Source organism: Hyaena hyaena, unplaced genomic scaffold (genome assembly GCF_003009895.1).
Source record: "Hyaena hyaena isolate Hyena2069 unplaced genomic scaffold, ASM300989v1 scaffold_246, whole genome shotgun sequence".
Taxonomy (NCBI): Eukaryota; Metazoa; Chordata; class Mammalia; order Carnivora; family Hyaenidae; genus Hyaena; species Hyaena hyaena.
Window position 1 is genome coordinate 1,391,547 of NW_024080877.1, and position 22,648 is coordinate 1,414,194.

General features: G+C 35.2%; 1 protein-coding gene across 1 annotated transcript in view; it reads right to left on the reverse strand.

The window, feature by feature from the left end:
• The window catches only part of MBD5 (methyl-CpG binding domain protein 5), a 147,395-nt gene that overhangs the window by 60,652 nt on the left and 64,095 nt on the right, over nucleotides 1-22,648 (reverse strand). The window contains exons 3-4 of the mRNA XM_039244572.1: nucleotides 11,860-12,033; nucleotides 960-1,632 (exon numbers count right to left, since the gene is read on the reverse strand). Of these exons, the coding sequence (XP_039100503.1) occupies nucleotides 960-1,072 (113 nt within the window). The 5' untranslated portion in view covers nucleotides 1,073-1,632; nucleotides 11,860-12,033. The remainder of the gene's footprint in view (nucleotides 1-959; nucleotides 1,633-11,859; nucleotides 12,034-22,648) is intronic.

Genomic DNA, 22,648 nt, shown 5'->3' on the forward strand with positions numbered 1-22,648 from the left:
AACAGAAACAGACTCACTGATAGAGAAAACATCTGGTGGTTGTCAGAGGGGAGATAAGTGGGAGGATGGACAAAACAGATCTTCCAGTTATAAAATATGTAAGACATAGGGATGTAATGAACAGCATAGAGAATAGACAGTGTAACAACTTGTATGATGATAGATGGTAACTAGACTTATTGAGGTGGCCATTTCATGACGTATACAAATGTCAAATCACTATGTTGTACTAATGAAACTAATATAATATTGTATATTAGTTAAGAAAACCATGAAACTTCTTGGCAACAGTTCAGTTATTCCATTCAACTTGTTGGACACAAGATACATGTCACCAAAATTTAAAAGAGTAGGCATTTGCATTTTATTTTATGATTTTTACTTGTTATACGAACAGCCATCTCCATCAGGACTTTTTCTCTTTTACTACTATATGCAATGGAATAGATTAAAAACTACACAGAAAAAAAATACGGAAATTATTTTTAGTTAACATCAGGAATTAAAAAGACTGATAATTGAAACTGTCTATAGATAAAAACACCCAACCTTATATCAGAAAAGCCAGCTGAAGCATGATGAAGGACAGAATAATATAGTCAAGAAATATCGGGTCTATTTCCAATAGTTTACATTTTCCTGTGAATGTGGTAACGATGCTTATATGCTTCTTTTAGAAATCTTCATATATTTCCTTATCCTTGTTACAGAGATAAACAGAATGACACCTTATATAAACACAAGTAGTGCATAAAAATTCTCTCTCGCAACCTTATGCAATTTACATTGCCAAATAGTTCAGGATAAAACACTCAAATATTTCTAGCACGAAGGTCATTTATTCAAATTTATGTGAGGTGCTGTCAGTGATGGTGTTTTGTTTCTCAAAAGAACAGACTCTACCTCCTTACTTTTGGGATTGCAAACTTGGAGGTGACACGGGTAATAATAAGGCTCACCTGACATAAAGCACTCCATTTTGATCCACACGACGCTGCCAACCCACAGGAACCTGTATAGCTGGAAGACCTCCATCTTTGTCCCCTCCGTCACAGTCCTTGCCTCCATTCATTTTCTGTGTCTGCTTGGGACTTTCCAAAGATATCAGCAATAAGATGATATCCTTATATTACAGGGCATGATGGCCTTCAAAAATGGCCAATGCAGCACAGTTTTCCCCAGACTGTACAAAATGCATTGGGAAGCTTCGGCTCAGTTTGGAACCAAGTCCTTGAAATCTGCCATTGTGGAAAAAATCAGTTTCCCATTATAATCTACATTAAATAACCAATATTTAACTCCTAAGGGTGGTCTACATGGGTAAAAATGAGTGCGTCTGTCTAAGGAAAATCATATTCACCAATGCTGGTACCTGTCTGAATGGGGGAGGGGAGGAGTGTAAAGTTTTTAGTTCAACATTTTGTCTTGAACCTTGATGTTAGGCTAAAATAACCTCTATTGTCTAGAAACCGGTCTCATTTTTACAGTGTGAGTCGGTTAATATTTCCAGGTACTACCCGCCTTTAGAGGCCACATTCTTTAGATTTTCTCTTCATCTTCCAATCTGAATCCAACATGTTGCAGGTTGGTTCATCTGATGTTTTCATGTCTTCAAAATTCCAATAATGTAGCCTGAAACATATGTAAATGTGTAAATGTATATTTAATATTGAAAAACTGAGAAGTTGCACACTTTTAAAAATGGAATTAACTGCTAAGTGTACCAAACCACTTTGATGTTCTCTGCCGTGAAAATCACATGTCAAATTCGTCTGTTTTCTTCCAACTTGATCCACTTACTCTAGTTAAATCAATTTGTTTGCTCTTCAGCACATGTAACTTTCCAATTATTAGAGATAGATCCATTATTATGACATTTCACCCACACACATAACCTCCTTCTTATTCACAATAAAAATAATTCTCTCGGGGCACCTGGTTGGCTCAGTCGGTTAAGGATCCAACTTTGGCTCAGGTCATAATCTCACTATTCATGAGTTCTAGCCCCACATCAGGCTCTGTGCTGACAGCTCAGAGCCTGGAGCCTGTTTCAGATTCTGTGTCTCCCTCTCTCTCTGCTCCTCCCCTATTCGCACTCTGTCTCTCTTTTCCTCAAAAGTAAACAAACATTAAAAATACTTAAAAAATATATCTGTCACCTCTTAGGTTCTGACAATTGGAAAGTTGTCTGTTAATCTAATTACATTTTCTCACTCTTTAATTGTATAAGTATATAACCTTATGATTTACTTTTCTTTTCTAATCATCTTATTAGCCTGAAGAAGAAAAAATTTTTTAAAGAAAAAAATTAAAAGGAAATCTACAGTACATTTCCAAATAGAAGAGATTTCCCCCCACTGTTCTTGAATGTAAGAGTGGGCGTTGCTTTATAGCTAAGATTTACAAATTCCCGTCCATTATGGGGTACTCTCTTAATTCCTTTATTAAGTCCCAAGTGCTGTTTGGGGAAGACATACTGGTTTGAAACAACAGCAATCAGAGCTAGGGTGGAAAGCTTTTAAAAGGTCATCTTAATGGAGCTGTTAAATAAGAAAAGATGGCAAATAAAATTTTAAAAAGATTTAGTACTTGCTCCTAATGGAGAATGTGCTGTAACAGTTGCTAGCATTATTTCTTGTGGTATACTGGCCTTTCTATAACCAATTTAATATATAATTGATTATATTATGGGACTCACAAAACTATACTAAAAGATGAATGAAAATAATTATTCTAGTGTTATGTAAGTGGGACTTGTGACTTGTGATAAAAATTTTCAGTGATAGCATCGTCCACAGATTTAAAAAAAAAATGCTGTATCTCAAACAACTTAACTGAAAGTGAAGGTGTATGCTCTGGAAAACTGTTATTAAAGGACTTAAGATTCATATGAAAATATGAAAATTGCTTTAAAAATTTAAATAAAAGGATTTATATTTTAGATGTTTAAAATATGTATGCATAACTCAATCAATGAATGAAACGGTGTAAAAAGACTCATAACTACTTTACTACATTCCTAAAAACCTACATATTTAAATAGCTCTAGACATGTTTTGGGCTCTCTTCACAGAAGAATGCCTTATGCTAAAAGGCATCACATATTCAGGCATATGCTCTATTTGAAGCCTGGGCTCGGAGACAGATAAAAAGTGTTGTAATGAAGCATATGCTCATTTAGCTGAAAGTTACAATCCATGGGCATGGGTGTGGTAAACTCCATAAGGTAATGGGAAAAGTAGCAAAAATTTATTGGGAAAAATGTGGGGTATAAGGAAAAGTGCCAGGTAGTAGCATTCCCAATGGTGTCTCAAGCTAAGTTACTTTGCTGGGGCCAGTCCATTGTGTCTATGCTTCTTACAGAAGTGACCTACTTGTCTCCCATCCACTGCACCTGTAACCATGACCCTTGTTGATCATTTATGTGTTTATTCACGTTTCACTGAACAGTTAATCAGCAGCTACTATGTATGAGGTGCTATGCTATGTGCTGCAGTACAAAGATGGTGAGGCACTTCTTTATCCATAGCCCAGTACAATGTTTGGTGCTAAAGAGCTGTTCAGTGAGAAAGAATATAAAGGAAAGAGGGAGGAAGGATGAGAAAGGATGGAGAGCAAGGAAGGGTCAGTCGGCCCAGTAGAGTTCTTAGTGCTAGTGAAAGATGGGAAAGAGGCATGAATTTTGTGCCATCTATGACTCTCAGTTTTGGCAAATAGCTAAAGACCCTCATTATTGACCCTGTATTTTTTAACAGTTCTTTTTCATGCTGATTTTATTACCTTGCTTTTCCTAATGAAATCTCTTTAGTGCTCTGTGATCAATAGATTGAACTGGCTTTCATTCTCCTTACTTTTTCTTTTGAGCTTTCTGATCATTTGATGCCTATTTTCTTTTTTCTTTCTTTCCTTTTCTTTCCCCCTTTCTTCTTTTTGTTGTTGTTATTTGTTTGTTTGCCTGCTCTTGCATGTGACTCCAGCTTTCCCGAGACTGGCTGGCTTGCTCCATTAAGTAATTTGTGTATCTGCCAGATAATAACATTGGATTGATTCCTGCCAAATGTCTGTCTCATATTTCAGTAACGAAAAAAAATGCTTAGACCAGCAGTTCTCAAAGCGTCTCCTGGGACAATCATTATTGTCAATAATGCCCAAGAACTTGTCAGAAATACAAATTCACAGGCCTGGCCCCAGACTTAATGAAATAGAAACCCTGGGGGCCCCTCTGTTCTTTAAGAAGCCCTCCAGGTGATTCTGATGCATGCTAAAGTTTGAGACTCACTGGCTTAGACTAATGTCTCTGCCTCCCTTCCCAGGACAAGGCCCTTTTATATCTCCACACTATGCAGGCAGCCAGCCCTCAACTCCTTTTGCCTCTGTGGAGTAGCGACTGGGGGGTAGGGGAGTTATGCTTTTTTTGCTGATACTTCATCCTTCTAGAAGCAGTTCAATTGCAAGGGCCTTAGGGACTTCTCACAGAGCAGAGGTCCAGTATCTACATAGTTATCATTTATTTATCTGTAAGTGGCACCTATTTCTCAACAGTCATTTTGTGAATTTGGAACATTCAGAGATGTTTGAAGGTGAAAATTAAATTGGAACTGTAATCTCACTGTTGAATAATAACTACTGCAAACCTGAATGTACTTTCTTTTAATCGTTGTTTTTAGAAAGTTTTAAAAGCACACTTTAAAAAAGAAACTATTATAACAATAAACCACCTCTCCAAATTCACAATGTAAGCATTTTGTCAGTTTTGCTTATTTTTAAAAATAAAATTCCATTACAGATAGAGTTAAATACTATCTCCCTCCCCAACCCATCTTTCTTTTTAGTCCTATTTCCTTCCCTTCTACCTTAAAGGCAACCACCATCATGAATCTGGTCCTTATTCTTACAGGCTTTGTTTTTATATTGTTTATTCCCTATGTATGTATATGTAAACAATATTTGGCATTGTTATATGTGTTTTAAAATTTTTATATAAATACTATTACACATTTGTATCATTCTACAACTTGCTTTTTAAAATTCAACACTGAGAGCTATCTCAGTTGAGATACATAGATCTGTCTCTGTTGCAGATATATAGATCCAATTTGTTAATTTTTAACATCTGAAAGGTATTCTATCTTCTAACATATGATTATGAACTATTCATTTATTGGTGTATCAATCATATTAATGTTAGGCTGTAGGGTCTGCACATTCTCAACTTTTCAGACACTGCCAAGTTGCTCTCCCAAAGCTGTACTGAATCCAAGTTTTTTTCATGTTGTAAACATGTCTTTTTCTTTTAAGTACTGAATCATGACCACTTTGTACTTTATTTTCATCCTGAGCATTTTACTATGGCATTAAATATTTTCCAAAATATTAGTTTTAATCACTGGATGGTATTTTTGGGGATATATATAATTGGGATATATTATATATATATATATATTTATTTATTTACTTCTTTTTTGTGAACATAGACTTTCTCCTAGATTTTTGCAACTACAAATAATCTGAGATAGACATTTCTATACATAAATCAATAGCCATTTTGGCAATTTACTGAGAATTATTTGCTAAAATGGAATTGCATAATTTTAAGAACCTTGATAAACTTCTTAAAATGACAAAAGGGTAGTTTTGGGAAAGTATTTCAGGCCATGTTTCTCAAACTTTTGAAACTCTCTTGTGTGTCCTCTTTGGCTAAATATTAAAATCCTCTCTTTGCCCGTAAGATTCTGATAACTTTATTTCCTAAATAGATTCATCATTCAAGATTTAGTCATGCTTTATTTTTTATAGTTTATATTCTAAAAACAACAGTTTCTCCTCTTTTCCAAATTTAACATTAAAAAACTGCATTTCCACAGCATTTTTCCTTCATCTCCCTCAAAGTTTCCATTATGACCCACCTTGTTTATATGGCTTGGTTTAAGTCCAATAGACACAGGTTAAAACAGAAAAGATATTGTGATATGAAAGGTACCTCCATCTCACCAACACTCAGGATCAGGGATAGATCTTACACTTAGGACATAATTCAAATTTATTTCACAAACAATTCTGGGAGCAACAATATAAAATTCAAAAAGTGGTGTGTGTGTGAGGGGGGGGGTTGTGGGTGTGTGTATATTCTGAGATCTGCCACACTTCTACCGAAATTTTCATTTTCCTACTTCCTCTCAATATGCAAATTAGTTTGAGAATTGGCTTTTGGTAACTGAATTTTAGTGGCTTGATTTACTTCTTTGCATTGGCTTCTTTTGATCATTTAGAATTCAAATTAGACGTCACCTCCTCCAAGAGACTATAGTCTAAACCATAGGTCATCTCTCAGGCTTTGTCAATTCACTGATACCTCTCATCATCTATTTGTTTATCATTTATTTGTTTGTTTATTGGCTTTCTCTTCCCATAGACTGTAAACTTCCTCACAGCAGGGACCATATCTCACTAGGTCCTTCCTATATTCCTAGTTTCAGGTATAGTGCCTGTCCTGCAGTGGGAGCTTAAATACTTCCTGAAGACTATGCATATTCTAATCAGTAAACATAGTTTTATATTCTGATTTTTACCATGTAGGCTTATAAAGATTTAGCAACACATGCGTCTAAAATGAAAGAGAGGTCTTTTTTTTTTTTTTAAGTCTTTTACTTATTTGAGAGAGACAGAGACAGTGTGAGTAGGGGAGGGGCAGAAAGAGAGAAAGAGAGGAGAGAAAGAGAATCCTAAGCAAGCTCTGAGCTGCCAGCACAGACCCCACTGTGGTTCTTGAACTCACAAAACTGTGAGATCATGACCTGAGCCAAAACCAAGAGTCAGACACTTAACCAGCTGAGCCACCCAGGAGCCCCTGAAAGACAGGTTTTTAAAGAAGCCAATGAGGGGCGCCTGGGTGGCTCAGTCGGTTAAGTGTCTGACTTCAGCTCAGGTCATGATCTCACGGTTGGTGAATTCGAGCCCCACGTTGGGCTCTGTGCTGACAGCTCAGAGCCTGGAGCCTGCTTTGGATTCTGTGTCTCCCTCTCTCTCTGACCCTCCCCTGCTCAAGCTGCCTTTCTCTCTCTCTCTCTCTCAGATATAAATAAAAATATTTTAAAAAATGTTAAAAGAAGCCAATGAGTATGAATGTTGACAAAATATATAAAAGGTTTTTTGCTCTGGATTTGTCTTGATGGTCTCATAATCTCTGAGTGATCATTTCTGTGTAGAAAGTGGGATAGGGCTTCTAAGAAAATTAATAAACTGACTTTATACTTTATTGGTAAAGTGTATTGGTTTTATTTATGAAGTGGTTTATATATACATTTTAATTGGATTAATAAAGAAACCATTAAAATAAATGAATCCAACAATATAGAAATTAAACTTATATTTCACTAGGATGATAATTAATGCAATAGACTTTTCATCTTAATCTGCTTTACTGACATTCTTGTCAACCTTAGAATAAACTCACTACTTTCTGCAGTGTTAAATGTAGACTTTAAAAGTTATACTTAGAGCACCATGAAGACTAAATAACAGATTATGACATCATGAAATTAAGTAAGTAGGTATTCCTCATAAATCTTTCTGAATAACATCAAATGTTATAAATTATTCTCAGTAATGTCACACAAGCTTTACTAATGGTAAAAATAATAAATGGATTTTTGAGTCATGTGATGTCATGAATAAATTCTATTAAAATGTTTATAATGACATCACCAATGATCTTGAGCCCTGTGGGGTTACTTGGGTACATAGTAGGATGGAATGAATACCAGATGAACTACTGATTTTTCAAGGTAAGACTATGTAAATTAGGTAAATTACCAATATTTCATAATTATATGACTAAATCATCATTTATATTTTATATGCTCTGACTATAAACTTAGCCCTTGAAATGTTTAGAGTGAAATAAGAAGTCTACTCCATTCCAACATTTGCAAGTGAATGTCACATGTTTTCAAATTGAGAACATGTCTCACATAGAACTTATCTTTACACTTAAATTCCAAAACAATATGTACATACTACAACATATACAATTTGAATAAAAAAATAACATCAGCGTTAGCATTTTGGAGAGTAATGTCTGAGTGGCTACAGCATTATTATCATTTGATTGGGTAATAAATGGGTGTATTCATAATTTTTCCATCATTATTAGTTAAATTGTGCTTGTTAGAGCAACCCTAAATCACATTTCCCCTTGTCAATTATCTTTTACCCTCACATCAATTATTCAAACAGCTCCTTCAGAGCACGTAGCCAGTCCTCCCATCCAACCTTCCCAACTGTTTCACCTTTCACCTATTTATTCGAGCTATGCATTTTTATTTATGAGCACACTTATCTTACAGTTACATCTTTTTTCATTTGTAAAAAACTTCCCCATAGATTATTCCCATTTTCACTCTGGTTATTACTGTCATTTGGTTCTTATCTTCATTGTGCAGGCACTTCCTCTAAAACATACTTCTCAAATGCATCCTATGTAAGGCTCTATCGGGTTCTGCTACCGATCAGGCTCTACTTACGTACCCCAAACTACCCTCAGCACATTTACATTTGTTTTATACAGTTGTGTCAGGGTACTGTAAGCATATCTTTCCCGTCCTGATTACCAAAGCTCTCTAGTTCCAAATGTCTTTGCCTTTTAATGCAGAAGAGTATAAAAAGAGTAGAAAAGTTCACAGCCCGTACATGAGGGATCATATTCACATAGGAAGGTTACATTTTTCACAAACTTGGAAGGTACGGGTTTAGGCTCCTCAGAGTGAGGCCAATTTTCAGTCAAGGTAACAATGGCCTATGCCCATTTACGGTTAGGAGAATTATTTATACCAGACCATTTCTTACTACCGATGTTAAGCAACTTACATATCCTTACCATAGAGAAGCCTTCGGAGAACTAAATGCTGAGTATAGTAGACTGCAATTGGCCCCAAATACTCTGTAGCTCCTTTTATCAGGAGGTAGGATTTATTGCTCCATACTTTGAATCTGGGCTTGATCAATGGAATGTGATGGATGTGCTACTATTCAAGTGCTAAGTCTAAAATTTGATAGGCCTTACATCTTCCACTCTTGCTTCCTGGAATGCCATGGTCTCGGGACCAATCTGAGCCTGCCTGCTTCAGAACGAGAGTCCACATGGAGAGAGAGAAGTCCAGCTGGTCCAGCCAGTCCAGCTTGAGGGCCCAGTCATGTAAGTAAGTCTAGTCAAAACCATATGGAATAGGGATGAGCTGGCCTTGCTGAGCCCAACCTAGACTGCCAATCCATAAATTCATGACTATTTTTCAAATACCCAAAAATTATACTGCAAACTGAAAGTCTAAAATAGGGTTTTATGTAAATTAATTACTGCATTTAGAAGCTACACTTTATTAATTTGTGATCTTTAAAATTTCTTTCCTTATAAAAGAGAGATTATAGCGCTTAAACCAGTGCCTAGCATGCAGTAAATATCCAAGTTGTTGCAAATTTATGCATAGCTATTAAAATCATGTTATGGAAAATTTAATAGCACTGGAAAAGATCCATGACATTGTCAGGTGAAAAGACATACTACAAAGTTGCATGTAGAATTATAAATCTTGGGGCATCTCTGGGGCTCAGTCAGATAAGCGTCTGACCTCAGCTAAGGTCATGATCTCATGGTTCATGGGTTCAAGCCCCATGTCGGGCTCTGGGCTAATAGTTCAGAGCCTGGAGCCTGCTTTGGATTCTATGTCTCCCTCTCTCTCTATTCCTCCCCTGCTGTTCTCTATCTCTCTCAAAAATAAATAAACATGAAAAAAATTATAAATCTTCATTTACAAAAATGCTATTACACATGTAGATGCAGTAGTAGAGAAACACTACCCTCTCAGTGGTTGTCTCTGAGTAGCAGAAATATGAGTGATTTTTATTTTCTTCATTGTTTTTCTGTATTTTCAAAGTTTTCCAGAATAAAAATCTATTGGCTTCACAATCAGGAAAAATATTATTTCCAAAAAACTAAATATTATATCCATAGAACAGCCAATTAATGTTTCCTAATCCTTAACAGCACTAGGAATACTTTTTATTGGAAACAGTCACAAGCTTTGTAGCTAATATTATGTTCTTGTTTCTTTTTCTGTTTTAGCCAAGTAGAGAACAAGATACAAAATACCGCATTAACCTGGATGCTCTAAATACAAGAAACAAAAATTAAGACCATCCTTTTCTTAAAATTTTTAAAAATGTTTTATTTATTTTTGAGAGAGAGAGACAGTGTGAGCAGGGGAGGGTCAGAGAGAGAGGGAGACACAGAATTAGAAGCAGGCTCCAGCTCTGAGCTGTCAGCACAGAGCCCGATGCGGGGCTTGAACCTACGAACCATGAGATCATGACCTGAGTCAAAGTTGGACGTTTAACTGACTGAGCCACCCAGACGCCCCTTGATTGGTTCTAAAATGCTTCAGAATGTCACTCTTACTTTTCTGCTTGCAATACATCTCCCATTCCTACATTCTTTTTTTTTCATCAAACAAGCTTCTGTTTATCTCAGTTTAAATGTCACTTCAAAGAGAGGCTGGCCCTGGTTTCCCCAGACATTAGGTTTTCCAAGTCTAACTTGGGTATCCCTTGTAATTCCTTCTTCTAATATCCAGTAATTCACATACATCACTACACATAACTGAGCTGTATTTTCACCTGACTACAAGGAAAGAGTAAATTGACACAGTTAATGTCAAGTTAAAGTCTCCCTTTGTGCCTTTAAAAATATTTAAGAGACTAGAAATTGAGGGTCTATATACATATCCAGAAATTGCTTACTCTGCATTTTAAAAACTTTCTTAAAAGACAACAAGTGCACAATCACCAGCCCCCAAGTACATATTCAGTAAAAAAAAAATTTGAGAACTGTTTTAAGTATAGTAATAGATTACACCAGAACATCTATAAACTAATTGATAGTCACTATACTGCTGAGGGAAAAGTTATTTATGATTTATTTCTGTACATTAACCATCAGCAGAGTTTGCTATTTTTACTTTTCTACAGTATAGTGAGGTTTCTCATAGAGGATACTTAAAAAAAATACTTGTCTACATTTAGTCTATTTTAGAGTAGATTAAGAGAATTTGAGGAGTAACTTTCACATATCTATACATTAATGGTATTTTGGCTACTCAAGAAATAGCTCAATATAGATATAGGTCAAATCATTTTTGATTTGTCTCTAAATATGTATAAATATCTAGGAACATGCAGGTCCAATAAACACCTCCAATAAACATAATTAAATGTAAAAGGTAAGTATAGTCTAATTAATGATTCCATAAGGGCTCTCAAAAAGCATGAGGAGGAATATCGTCTGTACGTGGATTCTAAAAATAAGAGTCCAAGATATACGACCTCTAAGTTCCATGAAATAAATGATCTTTTACGGTGTGTATGTAGCTCACATATCAGGAACAAAATGAATAAGTAGTTATACCTGCAGATGTTCAGTGCTGTCATATGAAAAGTGTCTCAAAGAGACTCCATTTAACATTTTACTGCTCACTGGAATGCTGAGGGAGGCAGAGAAAATGTAGCAGCCAGAGAAAACTTATGCACACAGTACTCAGGTTGGAGAGGAAGGGAGTTTCAGTATCATAAAACCAAGCATAGGGTATCTTAGAGAACATGCTGAAGAAAAGCAAAACCTGCAGAAAATAACATCTCTGATTTAACAAATAGTTAAGTAAAACATAAGACCAAGTTACAAACAGGAGGACTCTGGGCCACATCCTATCTGCGGAAGTGTTTGGCATGTACACAGTTTGAGAATAATAATGAATTAGTTGACAATATTTAAATTAAAAGATTTCACATGAAAATTTGCATTTCCTGCTTTACCTGAGAGACTGGATAATGTGGTAACACTAGGTCAACATTCCTGCCTTGCAACAATTATCTGGAACGGAGCAGTGGCTGCTCCTTCAGAAAGGACTTGGCTCTCTGGTTCAGTGCAGTAGCTTCCTGCTTCATTCCCACCAGCCTGGCCTCTGTAGGCACTTGGGTTTCCAATCTCTGGAATAGAAAGGACCTTGAGATAAGGCTTGAAGGACTCACTATAGTCCTTGACAAGGAGTACATTTTATTTATTTTTTAATGACCACTTAACCTACACTTCGTAGTTTCTTCACAAGGGTGTAGGATGGACGCTCAGGGGATCATTATATATTATTAGTTTGTGAAAGAGTCCTAGTAAGGCAGCTAAAAACTAAGAGCAAACAGTGATTTTCTTAATGAAATTGAATTGACCCTAAAACTGTGGTGATTTTTGAGTTAGAGGCAGTAGAGGCTACACAGAATTCTCACCGAACTTCAGTCTTCTATCTTCCATTATTTCTTAGCCCCATCATCAGTAATACCACAAATTAACATTATCTCAAGAACTCATCTTGTGATCAAAGAATCATGGAACCAAACTGTACATTACCATTACTGAATTATAAAATGCTGTTTCCCCTCCCCCCTCACTTTTAATATTGTTTCCTTTCAGCAAATAAGGGAAAAGATTATTTATAAGGACTTTCAAAAGTGTACGTGAGACCTTGTTAACTCTTATCCTATTTTCTCTGAAACATGAAGGAGACACTGACAAGGTTCTTTCTCAGTCAGGACAAAATAATCCTTGGGACAGTGTAAACTCATTTGTTCTGTTTCCACAGCTAATGAACAACCTTCTGATTATTTGTTGGATTTCATAGGTGCTTTGATCTCGTTAAGTTCATAACTTGGATATCAGGTATAAGTATTTCAGTCAATGAAAGCAAATAAACAAATGGGTTATGTTTGGCTTATAAATTAGTTACTTGTAAATACAGATGATCTGTATCAAACCCTAGAGGCTCATCACCTTGACAGCAATAGAAAATAAATTTTTTCTTCCTTTCTTAAGTAATCTCTATGTCCAATGCAGGGCTTGAACTTGTGACTCTGAGATCAAGAGTCTTATGTCTACTGATTGAACCAACCAGATGCTCCTCAACATTTTCTTTTAATTGGAAGAGTAAGGGTCACATCCTGGACCATAATTATTCTACAGAGGGCTCCTCCATCTTTAGGTATTTCCCTATAGCCAGCCTACTTGGTCTTTTTTCTTTTTGGTTTAGGGCCAAAGCAGGACAGCAGGATGTACAGGACGGGGTGTATAGCATGCTTGAGCATTTCTCAGAAATTTCTCCAAGATTTATTTAGATTTAGTGTTTTAAGCATTTACTAGCCATCCACTATGTGTGAAGCACAATAATGGATACTAAGAAACTGGACATAAAGAGAATAACAAGCTCCATCTCAAGAAGCATTGCCTGGGAGGTGGAGGGTAGGGAGCTGTGCAATCAGGCAAATAGGTAATTATAATACTGAACGACACTAGCTACAATAGGGCTAAATATGTAGTACTAAAGGAGTACAAAGAAAGAGCGGGTCTAGTTTTTCGGGATGAGAGAAAGGGGGTGCCGGATACATTTAAGGATGCATTGAAATTAGACAAAGAAAGGTTAGTAGGAGACCTGAAAATTTCACCTAATCCATGCAAATGATCTTAGTTTCAAAAGATTAATATTAAAGATTTTACTCTTCGGTCTGGTAACAACAATTCCAATATTGTACTTATTTTTAGCTGGTAAGCAAGCATAAAGTTCTCATTTTGTCAGACCTTTTAACCTTGAGATGGGCTAAGGGATGAAGCATTAATGAATATTTTCCACAGGATGATCTGGATGTCTGCCTCATGCCTGAAATAGAAAGTGGTGACCCGACATCCAGATAAGCAAATACTGTTTTCTAGAAGAAATACTATCAAAGGATGATGATTCACTTCAATAAGAAAGTATTATTAGATGTGAAGTGCATTGGAAGCAGAAGCTGAAAGGAGCAAGATATGGATGAGGGAGTCTTAGCCTATAGATAAAGTAGTTCAAATCTGTTTGGAAGTATATCCATTAAAAAAAAGAAGTTCCTAAGTGATGAAAATAATATGGTTATTGTTCTAAAGCTATTTTAGACAAAAGTATAAATAATAGTAGCTGACCTTCTACCATCTTCTGGGAAGAGCACTGAGCATTTTATACATACATATATTAACTCATTTAATACTTGTCACTGCCCTACAAATACTATTATTTTTTTCTTTTTTAGAGTTAAGGAAATGGAGACAAGAGAAATTAAATAACTTTACCTTCTCTTTTCATCTCTGGTAATTTATATCTGCCTTTCCTATTTTATTGATTTTCTCCTTAGTGTTTATCGCTAACAAATTGTATATTTACTATTTACCCTATATTTCCTCTGACAAGAACATAAGCTCTGTGAGCATATGGACGTATTAGTCATCGTTAATAACAGACAAAATTCCCTACAATTTTTTGCTTTAGGTTCAATAGCTCCTTGAAGGCTGGCTGGATCACAACTTTTTCATTTCTCATAGGACAAAGTACAGAACCATACACTAGACCAAAAATATTTGTTGAGTGAATGATGAGCATAATCAGTAAGCATATACAGAGCCCCTGTCATGCTTAGCACTGCAAGTGTCACTGTAAGATAGAGAAGGACAAAATACCAGCAGTGTTCTCAGAGAATTTAACACCTAGGAACAGAAATAGGTAGAAGCATGAGGCATACGTAGGGTGCTCCTCACCTACCGTGTACCTAGGGAAGGCCTCACATTTCATGATTTCTGTTCTTCAGTTACCTAATGACGTATAAAAGCGCTTATCCACCACTCCTCTCAAGACACCCTAGTTAGTCTGTGGCATTAACCTTTGGTGGAAATGCCAGAATTGTTGACAATTCTATGCCTATGCACACGTTGTTCCCTGGACCTAGGAAGATCTCCTTCCACATTCTTAAAGCAATCTTGTGCTCTTTAAACTCTATGGTCAACTCCTCCATGAAGCCCTCTCTGGCCTCCTTCTCGAGTTATTTTGTTCATTCATCTCTCATTCTACAATGCTGCTTACACATATGTAACATAACAGCACTTAACACACTCTGTTTTATGTACACACATTCCTTGTTTCAGATACCTTGTGTTTGTGGTTGCCAAACACTACCATGTACATGGTATGCAAACAGTGTACTCTGAGTTGAATTATTTGTTTTTCTCACCTTTCAAAATGCTAGAGAACTTTTTAACTCCCCTAAGATATAATAATAAAATAGAAAAGTTCTTGTTAGGGATACATTAAAACCACCCAGTGATATATGAAGGTGGTTAACTGCAGATGTGTATTCAACCAAAATCAAATGGAGGCTGAACAGAATCTACTTTTCTTATTCTATTAGTACAATTTCTAAATTAAGGGGCTGTCCTGTCTACAGTGCCTAGAAGAGTGCCTGGTACACAGAGAATCACTTGTTGAGTAAATGAATGAGGGCTTGTATGCAGACACAATGCCATAGCATAAACTAAGTATACTGTAGAAAGTCAGAGATGAGGTACCAAATAATAGAAAGAACCACGAGGTAAGAGTTACAAAGTTTGGAATCTGAAATTTTCCAGCTGTATAACTTTAGTAAGACAATTAACCTAAGCTTTAATTTTTTAATTTGTAAAATTAACGGATGGGACTAGGTCAGTATTTTCAAATTATTTTTGGTGTAGATTTCATTTGTCTAAGTAAATCTAAATGGAATCTCCATTACATACTATATTATATACATATAATCTCCATTGCTTACTTGTAATAACTCATTATATATAATATATATAATCTCCAATGCTTGCTGGTAATAATTCATTTTATAAGATCCAATTATAATTATTACTTATTAAAATCCATCAATAAAACTAAGGGACTATCTTGATTAATAAAAAGTATAAAATGAAGAGATATGGGTGACAGTTGCAATTTTAAATCATCTTCAGAAGAGCCATTTCTCTACTTTGTTTTGGCTTTATAATATTGATACAATTTTGATTACCACAAAAAAGCTACTTTTTTTTTAAACAGTGAATTTGTCTTCAGCAACATTAAGGTCTCTGCAATTAAAATAGTGGAGAAGCTTGAAGGAAGAGTAAAGAGAATCTTGTTTCCAAGATTGAAAGACCATATCTAATCACTACTCATGTTCCCGGCCATTAATGTAAAATACAGGCAAGAAGTATCCAAAACTAAAATTAAGCAAGAAAACTTTCTTTAATACAATATTATAATATTAATTTGCCATTGCAAAACTGTCAAGGAATGATAAAGATCCATGGCAGGAAGATACCCCTATGTCGTGTTTGCATTTATTCAATGAAGCATACATATGCTGCAGCAGTGCTCTTGTTTGTATAACTTGATTTGAATAAAGAGTGAACTCAAGTTTTTAAAAAGCCCAGATAAAAGCATAAAAATAAAAATGCATACCCATAAGAAGTTCAAAAATGTACACGAATATTGGTAGCAAAGCTTTAGTCAGCAGGGCATAAAAATATAGACCAGTGGGAGTGCCTGAGTGGAGTTAGTTGAATCTCGGACTTTGGAAGAGGGCATGATCTCGCGGTTTGTGATTTTGAGCCCCACCTCAGGCTCTGTGCTGACAGCTCAGAGTCTGGAGCCTGCTTTGGATTTTCCTTCTCCCTCCCTCTCTCTCTCTCTCCGACCCTCCCCTGCTTGCGCTCTCTCTAAAAATAAACATTTAAAAAATATATAGAAACTAGTAGCATGGCTTATTTTTATTTCATGATATGTTTATGTGTTTGTTTCATGATGTGTTTACAATGTGGTATAACACATTGAATGCACATCTTAGTGTTTTTTACAGTGTTAATATATTTTTAAAATTTAAATTAGTGTCCACCTTTTGAAAACCTCTGAAGAATCTCTTCTGAGTTGGATGCTCTTCTGGTCCAGCAAATTCTATCATTTCTACCTAAGCTAGAAAAGCAAGAGAGATTTCATAAAGATGACTTCAATTTTTTCAACTCAGTATTATATATGTTTACTGAGATAAGACACCCATTGAGACACCTGGGTGGCCCAAGTCAGTTGAGCAACTGATGCTTGATTTCCACTCAGGTTATGATCTCACAGTTCATGGATTCCTGGCCTGAGTCAGGCTCCAGGTTGATGGCGTGGAGCCTGCTTGGGATTCTGTCTCCCTCTCACTCTACTCCTTTCCTGTTTGTGCACACATGCATACTCTCTCTCTCTCCCTCTCAAAAATAAATAAACATTAAAAAAAAAAAAAAAAAGACACCAATGGAACACGGAAAAGCCTGATCTGATTGAAGTGGAAAGTTGTGTTAGGAAGTATCATGAATATAACTTTAAAAAACATGTCCATCTTCCTGGTATAGGGTGAATCTCTATGTATATAAGCTCAAAAAGTTTTGTATCATAAATCTATGACATTTCTAACATAAACATTTCTGGTCTATAGGTATCTTAATTCATAAATTCAATCTCATTCCTATGTAGTTATTTGCTGATAATGACATCTGTCAGATGGAGAATAACTTCTCAATGATTTTGCAATTATTTACTTGAGGAACATATTCTAATTAGAATTACAGACGAAACTCCCTTAACTGACCTCCAGTTAAACAAATCTTTCAACTAATCAAAACACTATTTCTATTTGAAAACAGACAAATGTTTACCTCTGCTCTTACCATTTGAGTTGTGTGTGTTCCAATATTAGTTGTGTTGTTTCCAAAGCTATCTGAGTCAATAACACTTGCTAGTGTAATTTATGAATTTAATAAAATATTTTGTAAACTAATGAAATGTAAGTATAAAAAGAGAATGACTTTTTATGTGAAAATTAAGCTAAAAGCATAACTTTTAACACCAGCCTCTTAAAAAATGACGTCAAATAAGATGAAAAAGTGGAGAATCTTGGGGCGGGGAGGGGGGAAGCTAAAAATCTTGACTAATTCTGTATTCAAATCATCTTGCAAATTTCTTTGAATTCTTGTTCCTCTTCAAAGTTAAAAAAGTTGGCATAAAGACACTGCTATCCTCCAACAAGTAAACTCATAGGGAAACGTTTTGATCTAAAAAGACTATTGACTACTCTTAACTATAGAGAACTAACTAATGGTTACCAGAGGGGTGGTGTCTGGTGGGATGGGTGAAATAGGAGATGGGGATTAAGAAGGGCACTTGTCATGATGAGCATGAGGTGATGTATGGAAGGGCTGAATCACTAAATTCTACTCCTGAAACCAATACAACTGTATGTTAACTGAATGGAGTTTAGATAAAAACTTAAAAAAAGATTATTGACTGAACATTTATAGATTATAAACTGAAATATTTAGTTATAAATATATATATTTTTTTTATGTTTTATTTATTTCTAGGAGAGAGAGAGAGAGACAGCATGAGCAGGGGAGGGTCAGAGAGAGAGGGAGTCACAGACTGAAACAGGCTCCAGGCTCTGAGCTGGCAGTCAGCACAGAGCCCGACGCGGGGCTCGAACCCGCAAACCGCGAGATCATGACCTAAGCGAAAGTCGGACGCTTAACCGACTAAGCCACCCTGGCGCCCCTAGTTATAAATATTTTTAATGATTCCTTGCTTTAACACATCTTTTCAATTAATGAACTGACTACAGGTTGAAATTGTGATGGATAAGAGGCCTCTATTACTGTTACAAAAGAAGTGTTTTGTGACTGAAAGTATGAATTCATGTTGAAATGATGAAGTTGCCTGGGATGTAAAGTCTATTTTCATTTGATTCTCGTTATTTTAAAAACACACTGATTGAAGTTTTATAATTATTAAATGAAGAATCTTCAGTGAGAAATAAACTTTGAAAAAATATATACCTAACAATATCCTAACATAATTGACACCAGAAAACGACAGAATTATAATCAGAAACTAATCAAGCCACAGTCAACATACAGTTCTCAAAAACTGATCAATCAAATAGGCAAGAAATTAATAAAGATATACATGATTAGAAGTACATAAAATGTCCAATATAATGGAAATATACGGAGGATTATACAATTCAGTAAGAATTATAAATACACATTTTTAAAAAGAACACATGAGATTGGAAAAATTAGCACAGTATGGTGGTTGATAGCATGGGTTCTGGACCCAGACTGCTAGAATTAAAATTTCAGTTCTATTACTTTTTAGACTTAGGGTAAGTTACATCTCTGTCCCTCAGTTTTCTCATCTGCAAAATGAAGATAATAGTCCTATCTACCACATAGTGTTGAGCAAATTGAATAAATGAAGATTTGTTAAGTACTTAGTACCTGGCCCATAGTCAGCATTATGTAAATATTTGGTAAATAAATGAAAATAACTGGCCATAAACACAATCTCAAAGATTTCAAACAAATGAAATCACACAGAATGTATCATCTGATTAATTTCCATAAACACAGAATGTCTTAAGAAAATAATATCCCCAAATACCCCCATGTTGGCAAATTTGAAAAACAGTGACTCATACATAGGCAGCCCTGAAAGTCAATATGAGGTCAGTGTTCTTAACTTTATGGCATAATCCAAAATGTGAACTTATTTACCAGAATAGCAGAATGAATAGAGTTGGATTTCTGGATTACTGACTATAGGTATGGATAAAGCAAAAACAGAATAGATCACATGTTTGCAATTTAATATAAAAACGTTCTAGAAAACATACACAAATACACACACAGGGTGTGTGAGAGAGAATGATAAAGCAAATATGGCAAAATGTTAATTGTTGAATTTGTGTGTAGAGATAATAAACAGATACATAGATAAACAGATAATAGATTATCTAATAAATAATTTATTTGTGCTGTTGTAATTTTCTGTAAGTCTGAAATCATTTCAAAATAAAAAGTTTTAAAAATGTAGGGAAAACATGAACTAAAATAAAACAGAATCAGGGTTGTGGAGATGGGTAAGCAAAAGGCAGAGGGGCATGGAAGTTTGAGATATAGCAACTGTGTTACTGAAGATAGGGAAAATAGAATCTAAACTGGAATAAAGGTCTATATGAAGTTAAAAAAGATGTAGTAAAGGTATCAGGGAAGCAGGAAAGGAAATATAAGTAGATAAAAGGTAGGAGGAGTAGCTTGACCTGAAGGGGTTAAAGTGTTGGGAAGACAAAATATGGACCCATGAAAATTCTATTTAAAGTCAGAAAAGGTGACTATAAAGGGCTACTGTATTTCTGAATCTCTTCCTTACTTTGACTAACTCCCTTAGCTTCATATATGGGTTGGAATAACTCACATTTAAGGTAAAGAACTGTTTATACAAAAGACAAACAAAAACCAACAAAAGAAAAGACAAGAAAGAAAAAACAGATGTGGAGGCTAAAGAAATTGAGGAAAATAATTCCAATTCATCTTGCAGGAATGGAGGATTGAATCTGGTGTGTGTGGGGGGACAGGTAGAGAAGGTAAAAACTTCTGGAGAAGTTGATAGAAACGGGCTCCTTCATAGGTATTTATGTGAATTTGGACTGGTCTTGAATTGACTAAAGAATTGGTTTTGAATATTTAGCAAGACAAACAACTATTATATGAGATATACTTAATAGAAATAAAGAAATAAAACTGTTAGTACTTGAGGTCAGTGTGATCATTCACTCAGAAAGTTCAAAATGACAAATTGTTAGAACCAATGAAAAAGATAGTTAGAGGGTAGCTGGGTATAAAACCACCATATAAAAACAAGAAAGAGAGAACTGCCCTAATAGTGAAATATACTAAAAAGTTGTAGTATTGATGCAAGAATAGGCAAATAGTGTAATAGAAGAGTGTGGCCACAAATAGGCTCATAGATATGCAAATTTAGTTCATCACATAGGTATCATTTCATTCTATAGGAAAAGGATGGCCAATTCAAATACACAGAACTGGGACAACTGGATACCCATTTGAAATAAAAGAATGAATTACTTCTGTAACTCATGTAATTCACAAAAATACATTCCAAATGACTCAAGACTTATGTAAAAAATAAACACTAAGTCAAACTAAAATATAAACACATTAAGACAATATAAAAGAATATGTTTAGGGGCGCCTGCATGGCTCAGTCAGTTAACCATCTGACTTTGTCTTAGGTCATGATCTCATTGTTCATGAATCAGAACCCCGTGTTGGGCTTTGTGCTGACAGCTACAGCTTGGAGCCTGCTTCGGATTCTGTGTCTCCCTCTCTCTCTGCTCCTCCCCTGCTCAGGCTCTCTCTCTCTCTCTTTTTCTCTTTCTCTCTCAAAAATAAATAACATTAAAAATTTTTAAAAACTATGTTTATGCCATATTTATGAAGTTCTTCTATAAATGAAAAGCAAATGCTGTAAGGAAAAAGACTGCTCAATTTGACGACATCAAAATTTAAAACTTCTGTTCAGCAAAAGAACAGCCAAAAGCTTTTAAAATAATTGAGAAAAACATATACAAATAAAACATATACATATAAAACAAAACATATTTGACAGTCAAAGCATTAATATCTGAAATGTATAAAGAGCTTCAAAAACAGTAATAAAAAGATAAAAAGACCAAAAGAAAAATGGACAGTAAATATGGAAAAGTAGTGGCATGAACTACTGGTAGAAGGACAAACTGTTACCTCCTTGTAAGAGGGTAATGTATTAGTGTCAATATGAATTTAAGATGTGCATATCCTTTAACAGCAATCCCTCTTCATCATGCGTGGAAAAATAATCAAATATGTGCACAAAGAATTATGTAAAATGGGAAGCACCTGAGTGGCTCAGTTAGTTAAATGTGTGACTCTTGGTTCCAGCTCAGGTCATGATCTCTCAGTTCATGGGTTTGAGCCCTGTGTTGGGCTCACCACTGACCTTGCAGCCTGCTTGGGATTCTCTCTGCCCTGTCTCTCTGCCCCTCCCCTACTTGTGTTCTTTTTCTTTCTCTCTCAAAATAAATATATAAAGCTAAAAAAAGAACTATGTAAAATGATATTCACAGCAGCATTGATCATTAGAATGAAAAACACAAAATAATCTAAATGCCTATTAATTAGGAATGGATAAATAAATAACAGTTATAATGTAGAAGAAAATACAATGCTTAAAAGAGGTAGTTCTATAGTGATACGGAAAGATTTCTAAGACATAGTGAAGTGTCAAGTAATGAAAAGAGAGTGGAAGCACATATTCTAAGCGTAAAAACATTTAAATGACATTTAAATATACATAAGGTTGTAGTACTTTTAGTATCTATAGATGGTGAAATTGGGTTTCCTTTTACACAAAACACCATGAATTTCTAATCTTTTCTTCCCTGGGTTGTCTTAGTAAAAATAATCTTTGTTTTTTAATCTTCAGAGGCAGAAATTACATGTTAGTTCAAGCAAACATGTACCGAATATCTACTATATAAGTACTCAAAACCAACCAAAACATGGTATACTTCTTCCAAACCTTTTTGGAAATCACTTGGGAGGCTCACTTAAGTGGCATGAAGCAATCAAGTACTTAGAACAGAATTATGTTTATTTTCGGCAATGGGCACAAACTGAAATTTTACTTTCAAGAACTGGGTGTGGCATAAAATTTAATGCATAACAGAGGTGTGTGAGGTCCAATTACTCATATTAAATACTGGTTTTCTATGTTCATTAACATGAACTTTAATATTTTATAGCAAAAGAGTCTAGAATGCTAAACATAAGCTTTTATAAAAGCATTTGACTGTTTATTTTTCTTAT